Here is a 14240-nt window from a genome sequence, read left to right on the forward strand (position 1 = left end):
ATCTCGCCAACACAGGGTAAATCACTTATTTACCAACGTCCGTCGCACCCCCCCCCCCCCCCCCCCCCCCCAACAAGTGTTGACACTTATCCGGTATACTCAATGCCCGTCGCATTGTCCAATTTATCCCGCTCCGACTTATTACCTGTAAGTATTCTGTTTGGGCTGCTATGTGATCTAGTGATATAGCTGTTGCCTTCGGATCGGAAAGTCCAAGGTTCGAGACCCACTCTGAGCGGCTCATAGTTGAGCCCTTGGAAAATGCTCTTTACTCACATTTTCTCCAGTTACTGAAGTGTAAAATGAGTACCTGGCCGTTAACACCGTTGTATAACAGGCGTCATGACTCGTCCTACATGTTAAGTGTTGCTGTTGGCTAGGAAGACCCTTGTAAAGCGCTCTGGGCACGTTTAGTGGATATTGCGCCGTATAAATGATTTATTTTTAAATTTATTTTAAATTCCCTTTATTCATACCATAGGAAAAATGTCTCTAGGGTCTATTCCAAAGAAAGACTGGAATAATCAAGGCGTCAACCGCAGTGCAGCGCCGCAAATTGAGCTAGGGCGAGGTGACTTGCTCAAGGCCACACAGCGCAGCGGCGGGTGATCGAACTCTGTACTTTTCGGGTACGAAGCAAAGACCGTACCACTGAGCTGCCCCCAAGCTTCATACTCTTGGTTCATAAATAAACTAATAAAATGGCATAACTTCCAACGAGATAGGAACCAGTTTGTACCCCGACATCCCAGGTTGGTATTTTGTCAGGATGAACCAGGTAGACCGGCCATTGGATTCATAGCCTATTATAATGGGGGAATTACATCACGACAGAGCTCCGGCAAAGTCATTTCCTGTGTTATTGTGCCATACTCTGGAAAAACACATATTAAACAATTTGGCCAGAAAACTCGTCACCACCTATATTCAGATTTTTGTTCCAAACGAGTCATCGATCACATGATGTGTTGCTGTCCAACGATTGGATATTGCTTAATGAATGTAAAACACGCTGTTTTGTTTATGAAGATTGTAAACATTCCCATGTGTCAAGATTAACTAGATAATCTATTCTGACGCACTGTGGAAAAACACATATTTAAAAATTTGGCCAAAAATCTCCTCCTTCAAATATCGATCGATTTAAATGACTGTCATCTTGGCAAAAACTCTCGATCCCGGGACTTCGCGACATCAACAATTAACTTGTAGGACGAGACGTTACGCCTCTTAGGCGATCTTATATTTTTTTTTCGACAGAGACAACTCTTTTAACGGCTAGGTACTTATTTTGCACCTGAGTAAGATGAGAGAATGGGACTAAAGAGTATTTTTCAAAGACTCAACTATGCGCTGAGCGAGGCTCGAACCCAGGACCTACCGATCCGAAAGCGAGTATCATACCACTCGACCACATAGCCGCACATCTATCACCGTCTTGAGCCGATAGGTCATAAATGAGTGACAAATATCTTAAACATCTGATTCCAGTGTTGTGTCCTTGAGGAAGACACTTAGCAAGGAAGAAGTTAATTATTCCTATCCATTTTCACTGTGAGTCGTGACGTGACTATGGTCATATTAAGTAAGTACTTGCCTTGTCACCAAGAACAATCAGCCCAACAGTTTGTGAGTAATTATCACAACATTTTGACACGCTAATGACGGAATTGCATGGTGACACCGCTGGCATCGCCATCATTGCCTGTGGTATTGTGAGTGACGCTTCATCCTCCTCTCCTTACCAACTGTAGGAAAATTCTCACATTCGTTACGATACAAAAACATTTTTCTTATCCAGATTTGTTTAATAATGGGGAAAAGATCTTTGTTATATATGATATACAAGAACTTAACCCCCTCCTTACCAACTGTAGGAAAATTCTCACATTCGTTACGATACAAAAACATTTTTCTTATCCAGATTTGTTTAATAATGGGGAAAAGATCTTTGTTATATATGATATACAAGAACTTAACCCCCTCCTTACCACCCATAGGAAAATCATCACATTCGTCACGATGCAACCGACAATTTTCTCGTTCTGATTTCTCTTGTACATCACAACATGTAAAGAAATGCTTTGATTACAGCTATAAATACTACACACTGTGTTGTAGAGCTCTTGCTTACTTTTTTTGTGTTGGGTGGGAGTGAATTTTCAGGCGAAATTCTAAAAATAGCTGGTAAGGAGAAAGTTACCGATGTTTTCTAAAGCTTGTTTTGAACATTCAAATTTTGTAGACGTCTATAGCATGCACTTATTGCTTGTCAGTTTAAGTTTAAAAATACAATTCAGGTGTTTGGTCGACATGACGTTTTAGTAAAAATCTTGAAAATGATCGGTAAAGAGAGAGAATTAAGACCTGTGGGGGCTGGTTTATTCGGGTGACAGGAATGGGAAACAAAAGTGTGATGGCCAAAAAAAAAAAAAACTGGTTCCTATCTCATTGGAAGTGTAAAACAACTCTTCCGGAGGACTGGATTCATACCTTGTGTAATTGATCTTCTGGTTTCAGATCGATTGTATCTTATTTTCTAGTCCAAATTTATGCTGGTCGTCAACATAAGATCATTCCTTCCTCCCTCGTTTTCGTCCCATAATCCTTAGAATCTAACAATAAAACATACTACTGAAATAGTTATGCAACCTTGTTATTCAATATGTAGCTGTAACCTATTCATTTTTAGTCCTCGCCTCCGAGGGATTGGTTAAATACACACTTCCAATGATTTTAGAACCGAAAGGCAGAAGGTGTGACGTCACGACTTACTTTCAAATTCTTTGGAAATATATTTTTTTAATTTAATCTTATTTGGTCTTGGGCTTAATTTCAAACCAATTTTAACATTATACATTTCTGTCTTTGGTGATCAAGGATTAGTAAACAGATTACTGTTTTCAAATAATGTCGGTTCTAAAATCTTGTATAATATTTTATAATATTGTTATGATATATTGTGCCTTTTGTTTTTATTATTTTTTATCTTCAGATTTATCAGATTGAAACTTATCACCATCATCATCATCATCATCATCATCATCATCATCATCATCATCGCCACCACACCCACGATCACAAACACCACAACACCACCACCGTCATCATTGTCATAAAAAAACATCTCCATCAAAATGGAAACACAATGTATAAATTGTGCTAATTTGTTTATCTAATATTATTATCCATCCCACCTAACTCCTCATTATCGCCCGTAGACCAACACCGCCATTAACACCACACATCTGCCGTACTCTGGAAAAACACATATTTAGAAATTTGGCCAGAAAACTCGTCCTTCAAATATCGATCGATTTAAATGACTCTCGTCTTAGCAAAAGCTTTCAAACCTGGGACATGACGCCTGCAAAGCGATATCACATTTTTTTTTCTTCCGACAAAGACAACATGTTAACGACCAGGTACTCATTTTACACCAGAGTACGGTGAGATCATGTGAGTAAAGCGCTTTTCCCAAGCACTCCACTATGCGCCGCTCAGAGCGGGATTCGAACCCTGGACCTTCCGACTTCCGACCCGAAAGCAAATATCATACCAATAGACCACATAGTCCCCCCCCCCCCCCCCCCCCCACACACACACACGCACACACACACGCACACAAACACACACGCACACAAACACACACAAAACAAACCTAAAACAACAAAAATAATGTTTACAAATGTGACCCACCGGCCTAGTATAGATAGTATGCGCTTGGCTAAGAAGCTCACAACATTGCCATCCGAAAGTGAAACGTACCAACACACAAAACTGTGTGTAACCTTAAACGTTTATAGTCTGGTTAACACACCAGTTTAGTGAGAATTACTCATAAACGCGGATGGCAAAAACAATAACAAAGACCCAAGTGACGTCAACTTCATTTTATCTAGATAAAGTCAAGATGATCTGGATGCTGACAAGTCAGTCGTTCTCGGAAAAACAAAAAACAAACATATTAACAATTTTGGCCAGAAAACCCGTCCTTAAAATATTGATCGGTTTAAATTGACCCTCATCTTAAAAAAAAACAACTCTCAAACCTGAAATTTCGAGACATCATCATCATCATCATCATCATCATCATCATCATCATCATCATCTTCATCATCACCATCATCATCATCATCATCATCATCATCATCATCATCATCACCACCACCGCAATCATCATCATCATTATCATCATCATCATCATCATCATCATCATCATCATCATCATCATTACCACCACCACTACCACCACCATCATCATCACCACCATCACCACCATCACCACCACCACCATCATCATCACCATCATCATTACCACCACCACCACCACCACCATCATCATCATCATCATCATCATCATCATCATCATCATCATCATCATCATCATCATCATCATCACCACCACCACCACCACTATCATCATCTCGATCACACTCACGATCACCAACACCACAACAATGATGAGAGTACGGTGAGAAAATGTCGGTGAAGAGTCTTTTCCAAGGACTCAACTATGCGCCGAGCGAGGTTAGAACCCAGGATATTCCGATCCGAAAACGAGTGTCACACCACAAATCCGCATAGCTGATAATTTTCAAGACGACTTTGGACATCAGATGGATTCCTTCATATGAATCGAACGGAATTTGAAATGAAAGCTTTCGCTGAATCAATACAAACATAATATTGTCCAAGAAATTTGAACATTGATAGCATATATGCATTGATCTGCTTAGAAAATAATCTGTCCTTATAAAGATTGCTATTGTAAAAAGACAAAAAAAAACTGTTTATCAATTGGCCAATCTGGTCACACACTGATAAAACACATTTTTAACAAAAGAGGAAATTTGTCTCTAGGGTCTATTCCAAGGGAAGACTGAAATAACCTAGGCGTCAGCCGCAATGCAGCGCTCCAAATTGAGCTAGGGCGTGATGACTTGTTCAAGGCCTTCTTCTCCTCCTCCTTCCTCCTCCTCCTCCTTCTTCTCCTTCTATGTTGTTGTTGTTGTTGTTGTTGTTGTTGTTTCTTCTTCTTCTTCTTCTTCTTCTTCTTTTTCTTCTTCTGCGCAGTTATGTAGTCTTGTGGTATGACACTCTCCTTCGGATTGGAAGGTCCAGGGTTCGAGTCCCACTCTCCCAGTTAAGTCACTGAAAAAGGCTCTTTACACTCATTCTCTCACCGTACTCGGGTATAAAATGATTACTTGGCCGTTAACAGCTTTGTCTCTGTCGGAAAATTTGTAATATCGCCTAACGGGCGTCATGTCTCATCCTACATATTGAGTGCTGCTATTGGCAACAACTTGCAAAGTGCTATGAGCACGTTCAGCTATATGAAAGTTCAAGTATTTTTTCTTTATAGTTTCTAAGACGGATGGATACTTGATGGTCGTAGCCCCCCAAACAACCCGACACAATCCCTTTCTGGTTTTCAACTGTCCCGTGCGTCTTGCCTCTGTGGTTGTTCTCCATGTTCAGCCTGTTGTGTCTTAGAATCACCTCCTCCTAGGCCTCCATCTGCTCCACTTGCCCTCCCAGGCACCCACCCAGGCACCCACCCAGGCACCCACCCAGGCATCCACCCAGGCACCCACCCAGGCACCCACCCAGGCACCCACCCAGGCACCCACCCAGGCACCCACCCTCCAAGCAAATCTTTTCAATCGAATCGTGTCTTTTGGTGTGGCCAAAGCACGAAAAAAAAGAAATTATTTTTCTGATCATGATAATTTCCCAACACTCGGTTGATCCTGACAATATACCGGACTAAGGGGGTGGGATCGACCTGCGCTTATTTGCAGGTCTGATAACCCAATTCACGATGGGCTCATGGTTGTAAATAAAATCTCAAAAATGACACAAAATATTGTCCATTACAACAATCTTAAACTAGGCCAACGATTGCAGGACGCCAGACCTGCATATATGTATACGTCCGGTGAGATGCAATGAACTAAAATACATTTCTTGCCAAATTAAAGAAAATCTGTTTTGACCGATTATGACTGAATTGAGAATTGATGTGGAGATTTTAATATTTGTGTACACAAAATAATAATAGGAATAGAGAGCTCGTAATCACGCACGACAACAAACTAATCCATTTGGTTTTATGGACCATTAAGATGATATTGTTTCGTGTATTTTCTCTTTGCTCATCCTTTTTCTCTTTCATCATAATCATCATCGTCATCATCATCATCATCATCATCATCATCATCAACATCAACATCATCATCATCATCATCATCATGATCATCATCATCATCATCATGATCATCATCATCGTCATCATCATCATCATCATCATCATCATCACCATCATCATCCTCACCATCATCATTGTCGTACTCCTAATAGGCCCGTTTTCATGAACGCGGACTTGAGATTTAGTTATTCACTAGTCTAGTAAATGACCTTCTAGTTTTAAGCCTAAGCGGATCAAGTGACTTAAAAATTCGGATTTCATGAACGCTTTCTAGTCTCAGACTAGCTAGTCTCTTGCCTAGAACTGGGTGTTGTAAGGACGGTGACTAATTCGGCTGTTATTTGCTGGTAACACCACGCTCTCTAGTGCATGATGGCATGTAATATACCCGCCGTCATACTTTCAACGCAAAAGATTTCCAAAGAGGAAATTAGCAACACACCTGGTATAGATTATATTTCGGTCTTTTTCATATTTGAACTTACTTTTGTCATGATGAATCAAATCACGTGATATTGACATTCGACTGCTAGACTACAATGATGTGGTCGACTGTCAATTCTATATTTAGGCCCATGAAAGTTACAGTGAAACTCAACCAAATTGAACCAAAAAAAAAAAATTAAACAAAATAAAATTAAAAGCAAACAAACAAAAGAGAAAGTGTGTTCTGACGAATCACATTATTTCAGTCAGTTACAATGCCAGCAGAATAAATTTTGTCTCCTCTATACTTTCTAATCATTTCTTTTGGTTGTTCTTTGACGCAAATCCTTCGATTTAGAGTCTCCAGTCACTCGCACTCACGAGCCGATAATATTCAGTTTTTTTTATTTTAGTTTTTTTCCGAGTCGAAACTCTCTCATCTAAAAATAGCTGCTATCTTGTTGACGCTATGACGAAACCTAATTACTAGTCTCAGTGTAAGCTTGTGAAGTCCTGCCTCAGCAAATGACTAAAACTTGGCCGAAGGTGCCGTGATTTTAGTCTCGGACTTGCTTAGTCAGCTCAAATGGAATCCAATTTTTTCAAGTCCTAGACTAAAGTCAGAGGTAGTCAGAAACTTAGCGCTAGTCCGCTTTCATGAATACGGCCCCTGATGCTCCTCAATTTCCTCTTCATCCGTCCATCTCTTCTCACTCAATCAACCCCCCCCCCCCCCATATACACATACTTTTTTTTAATTCATCCAATACCATTTAATCCTCGGTTTCTTCTTTGATTAAACAAAAATCAAAAATGTTAAAAAATGAATGAAAACCCTTTTCTGCTGATATTTGGAAACGCCGGGAGGCAATTCAAATTCCATACTTCCGTATTTCTTTGATAAAATTGAAAATAAAGGGGAGAAAAGCTCTAGTACATCAAATTTGATAATTTAGGACCGTTCAATCAAAGTAGTCCATAGTTGACATTTAAAACCTCGTAAATAATAAATACCGTCTCCAGAGGGGAGGAATGGGACATGGACATTTGTCATCGCAGAGTGTGGGCAGCCAACGTCAATGAGGACGACGCTGGATAGTAAGTAAGTAAGTAAGTAAGTAAGTAAGTAAGTAAGTAAGTAAGTAAGTAAGTAAGTAAATAAAAAATATCCTATCAATTATCGGAGCGAGTTAAAACGGGAGGAAAAAAAGTGCTGGTCATTAAATTTCTATCAATGAACATGGGATTTCGGGTAAATTTCTATGCGAAATGTTGGAAAATAGATAAAGTCTTAGATTGCTAAAAACTTTAAGCTCATAAATCGTGTAGTTTTAACTCTAAATTGACTTTTCAGGATCCGATTCATACCGATCTAGTACCGTTTGAGTTTGGTCTTTGATTCCCTTGACATACGTTGGGGATAGAAAGGAAGGATGGAATCAAAACGTGTATTGGCCCAAGAATGTGTCTTGCCGTGACTACCTTTCATGTGTGAATTAATTGACACAAAATAATAATAGTGATAATAATAATAGTGAAAATAATAATAACAATATAATAATAATAATAATAATAATAATAATAATAATAATAATAATAATAATAATAATAATAATAAAAATAAAAATAATAATAATAATAATAATTTCCATTCGCCCCTCTCCACCAAAAGTGCTCGGAAGCGCTTTGTAATATATATATATATATATATATATATATATATATATATATATATATATATATATATATAATATCACGTGCGACCTCATATATCATTCAATAAACTCACTCACAAAAAAACTGAAAGGAAGTAACTCTGTCTTCAAAGAGGCTTTAAAAGAGGACAGGGAATCACGATGTCTGGTGTCTGCTGAAAGGGCATTGCACACATAGGTAGCTGAATGCGCGAAAGCATGTCGTGAAAAATTCGACTTATGCATTAAACGGTTATCTTTGAACTTTACTTTCATTATGAGGGAAGTAGGGTCGGGGGGATGTGTCACATACTCTATAAAATAAACCTGAATTCTATTCTTGTTCATTTTGCTTTCAATCCAGCCAAACAGTTTGAATCAAGACCCCAAACCTCCCAGCCACCGACGGAAAACCATCAGACGATTACAGCAACGACGAATCAACATAACATCAGAGAGACAAGCGTCAATAATTTCATTATATAAAGTATCATATTTTAAAAAATAGTACTAAAGTCAAAAGAGATCTAAACTGGAGTCGTAAATTCATAAGAATAGAAGTAGGGTTTTGATATTTCAACAATACTTTTTCAAGAGAAAAAAATCCCTCTCAAAACAAGAAAATAGAAAGTGGGTCACCATAGTACTCTCATCTTGAAATTATTAATTCGACAATAAACAACGGCCAGAAGAACTTTCTGACAAAACCAAATTGATCAAAGTTGTCATTTTAATTTGACATTTTCTACAGCACTAACTTGTACTCTGCCAATTTCTCTACGCACAAAATTAAACGCACACCGCACAAAATGGTCACGTCTTGCAAATCCTGCCTCCTGTCAGCCGTCGTCTTCACGTCAATGCTATGTCTGTCTCACTGTCTCCCAGCTTCGTTTCACCCGAAACAAGTGTTGGTATCGAAACCGGGAGCAGCACCTTTGACGAGAAATCATCAGCTGTTTCCAGATATTTGTGACAACATGTGTAAAAGGTAAGTGTTACAGAATGTGTGTGCGTGCGTGCGTGTGTGGATGTGTGTGTGTGTGTGGATGTGTGTGTGTGTGTGCGAGTGTTTTGCGGAATAGGAACATTGGTTATACCGTATATTATCACCTTTTACTTTTTGGGAAAAGCAGATTTTGCTCTAACTGTGATGTCGCGCGACGGTTTGGTCCGGAAGGTACATCTGGCTGAACTGAGAAAACAGCCAGCATATCTGAAAAGTGACTAAACATGTCAAAATGCTTTTTTTTTTCAATTTTTGAGTTTTTTAGTTATTTTTTTCTATCATAAATCGTACTTTTTAAAAGTTAAAAACGGTCTCGAAGTAATATAAAATTTATTTTTAAAGGGAGTAAACCCTGTTTTCACCCATTGAAAGAGGGATGATTTCATCAATGAAACAGGTATCAAATTAAAGAGAAAAGAATGATCTATTTCAGAAATATCAAAAGGTTGAAAATGTCCAAAATGTGATTCGCAGCTTCAAAACTGCATTGTGTTGAATGTATCAGTTGTAGAGTGACTTGCAATTTATAACAATAAGAAAATAGACTTATTCTTTCCTTTGTGACGTAAGCAAGCGTTAATATCCCATTAATGAACAATCATGAGTCATCAATCGTGCATAATGATCTGCGTGAAAAGTGATGACGTAATTGTACATTCATCTGTCGTCTATCTGGTTATTAAGTAATTTATTAATTATTTCATTGTTGTCTGAAGAAGGCTTTTGAGTCCTTGTTACGATAAAAAAAATTTTAAAACCACAACTATACACCAGTAAAGTAACCTCACTGCCTATAATGTCATGGTTTTTTTGCTCACCTTGTCCATCCTGACATAATACCGTTTCGAGACGAAATGGTCACATTTTTTCATTTATTCATTTTGAAAAAGCTCTTAATTATTTTGACATAGGAACTACATCATAACAAATTATAAGGTCATATTAATATGTGTCAATTTAAATGGTATCCGTTGACGACCAGACGACATCTGACACAGGAGGATGGGTGTGTTTATCAGTTGACTGTCGTCGATGCCTAGCAAGACACGTACTCTTTTTATTTTTAATTTGGCCAGAAAACTCGTCCTTCAAATATCGATCTAATTAAATGACCCTTGTCTTCGCATAAACTCTCCAACCTGGGACTTTAATCAAGTACTAGCATGGTCCCAGGTTTGATAGTTTTTGCCAAGATGAGGGATTCATTTAAATTAAATCGATCAATATTTAAAGGACTAGTTTTCTTGCCAAATATTTGAATACATGTCTTTCCAAAGCACGCCCGCCATTAACGGGTCAATGAGCTTGTACCATGGCGTACTAAAAGAGTATTATAATAGGGCTATGGCTTGTACTTGTTCTGTTCTGTCTGTATTCCCGAAAGGGTTTAAATTGCTGTGGATCGAAATGTGAGTATGTAAGAAAAGCGTCTGTGTGTGTGTGTGTGTGTGTGTGTGTGGATGTACACGTGTGCCGATCTGTATGTTTGACTCTTGAGAGAGAGAGAGAGAGAGAGAGAGAGAGAGAGAGAGAGAGGAGAGAGAGAGAGGGGGAGAGAGAGGGGGGGAGAGAGAGGGAGAGAGATAGAGCGAGAGATAGAGCGAGAGAGAGAGAGAGAGAGAGAGTAAAGAGAAAGAAAGAAAGAGATAGATAAATAAATTAGTAGATGGATGGATAGATAGATAGAGAGATAAATAGATAGAGTAGTAGTAGTAGTAGTAGTAGTAGTAGTATTAGTAGTGGTAGTAGTAGTAGCAGCAGCAGCAGCAGCAGCAGCAGCAGCAGCAGCAGCAGCAGCAGCAGCAAGTAGTAGTAGTAGTAGTAGTAGTAGTAGTAGTAGTAGTAGTAGTAGTAGTAGTAGTAGTAGCAGCAGCAGCAGCAGCAGTAGTAGTAGTAGTAGTAGTAGTAGTAGTAGGAGTAGTAGTAGTAGTAATAGTAGCAGCAGCAGCAGCAGCAGCAGTAGTATAGTAGTAGTAGTAGTAGTAGTAGTAGTAGTAGTAGTAGTAGTAGCAGTAGTAGTAGTAGCAGTAGTAGTAGTAGCAGGAGTAGTAATAGTAGTAGTAGTAGTAGTAGTAGTAGTAGTAGTAGTAGTAGTAGTAGTAGTAGTAGCAGCAGCAATGATGATAGGAAAGATGATATGCCATTGTTCTATACCCCAATAGAATGCCGGCGTACAAGAATACATGAGATAGTAGGTTATGATAAATGGTGGTATAGCCATCATCTCCGACCATCCAGTGGAATTACTGGAATAGTTCAAAACATGAAATATTTTCACGATTATCTTCAAACGTGACATACCGTGTTGATCTGGTATATGGGAGTAATGAATCCGACGTGTACATATATGCAGGTCTAACAAATGGTTAACACCCCCCATCCTCCTGTGTCAGATTTCGTCTCGCCGTAAACGGATACCATTCAAATTGACACATATTAATATGACATTATAATTTGTTATGATTTATTTCTTATGTCAAAATAATTAACACCCGATTACCCAATTTATTATTGGCTAAGTTAACATTGTTGTAATGGACAATATTTTGCGTCATTAAAAAAAAAAGATTTCCATTACAACAATGCGCCCATAATGAATTTGGTTATCAGACCTGCAAATAAGTGTACGTCGAATGAACCAGATGAGTTTAAAGTTCAAATGATCAAAATTGGGAAATTCAGTATTTCGGGCGATTTTTCTTGGAATACAAAACTCATTCTATTCATGGCGATACTAGGATGCTGGAAGCTGTGGACTGTTATAAGTAATGAACACAAATTTAAATTAAAGAACAGTTTGGAAAATAACAAAATATCAAACACAGAATGATTCGGGTTCAAAGCCCTTCTTCAGCCAATAAAAAACCCCAATAAAAGCATGAATACATCACTTAGTATGCAGAGGGACTATGTGGTTTAGTGGTAAGACACTTGCTTTCGGATCGGAAGGGCCTAGGTTCGAGCCTTACTCGGCGCATAGTTGAGTCCTTGAAAAAAGGCTCTTTTCTCACATTCTTTCACCGTACTTAGAAGTAAAATGAGTACCTGGCCGTTGACAGCGATGTCTCTGTCACACAAAAAAAGTTGTAATATCGCCTAACAGGCGTCATGTCTCGTTCTACATGTTACGTGTTGGTGTTGGTCAGGGACCCCTTGTAAAGCGCTTTGAGCACATTTAGTGGATATTGCGCTATATAAAAGCTCAATTTAATCCATAAGGACGGCACAGAAATACTATTTGGCACATCTGACTCAAATATCCTTTGCCGACTGTTTAGATTTTAAATGTATTCATGTTTTTATTGTGTTTGCTATTGGATGAAGAAGGGTTTTGAGTCCGAAACGTTCCGTATTTGATATTTTGTTCATTTCAGCTTTTCTTCATTTTTGTTCAGTACTTTTTACCTATTCAAGACATACATTTAAAAGGTAATTTTATAAGTTAAACTGTGAATTCAATTTTAACTATCGCTCGATGCATAGTTGAGACCTCGGAAAAAGGCTCTTTACCTACATTCACTCACTGTTCTCAGGTGTAAAATGAGTACCTGGCCGTTAACAGCTTTGTCTCTGTCCGAAAAAATGTAATATCGCCTAACAGGCGTAATGTCCAGTCCTACATGTTAAGCGTTGGTGTTGGCCAGGAACCCCCCTAAAGCGCTTTGAGCAAGTTTAGTGAATATTGATGCTATATAAAAGCATACTTTTTTTACGCCAAAAGAATACCGTTATGCTACGATTGGTAACAAACGTATGAAAACAGTGTGCACGGAGTGTTTCAGGATATAGATAGTATGCGCTTGGCTAAGAAGCTCACAATATTGCCATCCGGTATTGCCATTCGGAAGTATAATGGACCAACACACAAAACTATGTGAAACCTTTAACGTTTATAGTCTGGTTAATACAGTTTTGTGAGAATTACTCATAAACGCGGATGACAAAAAGCAATAACAAAGACCTGAGTGACGTCAACTTCATACTATCCATAGAAGGCTAGGTGGAATTGTTTTAATCATTCGAAACATGGTTCTACAGTTTTCTTCGATCGTGTCAAAACAATGTGCCAACCGGGCACAGATTATTCCAGGGTATAGAAAGCTGGGTGGAATTGTTTTAATAATTCGAAACATGTTTCTACAGTTTTCTTCGAACGTATCCAAACAATGTGCCGATCGGATTTCCATGAATGGCTGCCTTTCATGATATAAGATCGTGACATTCAAAAGGAATCGGTCACCGTCCCTGAAGTCTTCAATTTTTCATAGAGAAACAAAGACTGGTCGAGTCACTGGGAGAAGGGTCAGGCCTATTTCGATTTATTGGGGAGAGCTATTCTTTTCTTCTTCTACTCTTTCTTCTTCTTCTTGTTCTACTTCTTCTTCCTCTTCTCCTCCTCCTTCTCCTCCTCCTCCTTCTTCTTCTTCTTCTTCTTCTCCTCCTCCTTCTCCCCCTCCCCCTCTTCTTCCTTCTTCCTCTCTTCTTCTCCTCCTCCTCCTCCCTCCTCCTCCTTCCTCCTCCTCCTTCCCCCTCCTCCTCCTTCCTCCTCCTCCTCCTCCCCTCCTCCTCCTCCTCCCTCCTTCCTCCTTCCTCCTCCTCCTCCTCCTCCTCTCCTCTCCTCCTCCCCTCTCCTCCTCCTCTCTCCTCCTCTCCTCCTCTTCTTCTCTCTCTCTTCTTCTTCTTCTTCTTCTCTCTTCTTCTTCTTCTTCTTCTTCTTCTCTTCTTCTTCTTCTTCTTCTTCTTCTTCTTCTTCTTCTTCTTCTTCTTCTTCTTCTTCTTCTTCTCTCTTCTTCTTCTTCTTCTTCTTCTTCTTCTTCTCTTCTTCTTCTTCTCTTCTTCTTCTTCTTCTTCTTCTTCTTCTTCTTCTTCTTCTTCTTCTTCTTCTTCTCTTCTTCTT

The 14240-nt window shown here is 38.9% G+C and overlaps 1 protein-coding gene across 1 annotated transcript in view; it reads left to right on the plus strand.

Moving 5' to 3' along the window:
• Positions 1-14240, plus strand: part of LOC144957987 (uncharacterized) — a 115188-nt gene that overhangs the window by 19997 nt on the left and 80951 nt on the right. The window contains exon 2 of the mRNA XM_078889559.1: positions 8699-9325. Coding sequence (XP_078745685.1) covers positions 9144-9325 — 182 coding nt within the window. The 5' untranslated portion in view covers positions 8699-9143. The remainder of the gene's footprint in view (positions 1-8698; positions 9326-14240) is intronic.

This window comes from Berghia stephanieae, chromosome 12 (genome assembly GCF_034508935.2).
Source record: "Berghia stephanieae isolate SIO BIC M18660-M18661 chromosome 12, UCSD_Bste_1.3, whole genome shotgun sequence".
In the NCBI taxonomy this organism is placed as follows: Eukaryota; Metazoa; Mollusca; class Gastropoda; order Nudibranchia; family Aeolidiidae; genus Berghia; species Berghia stephanieae.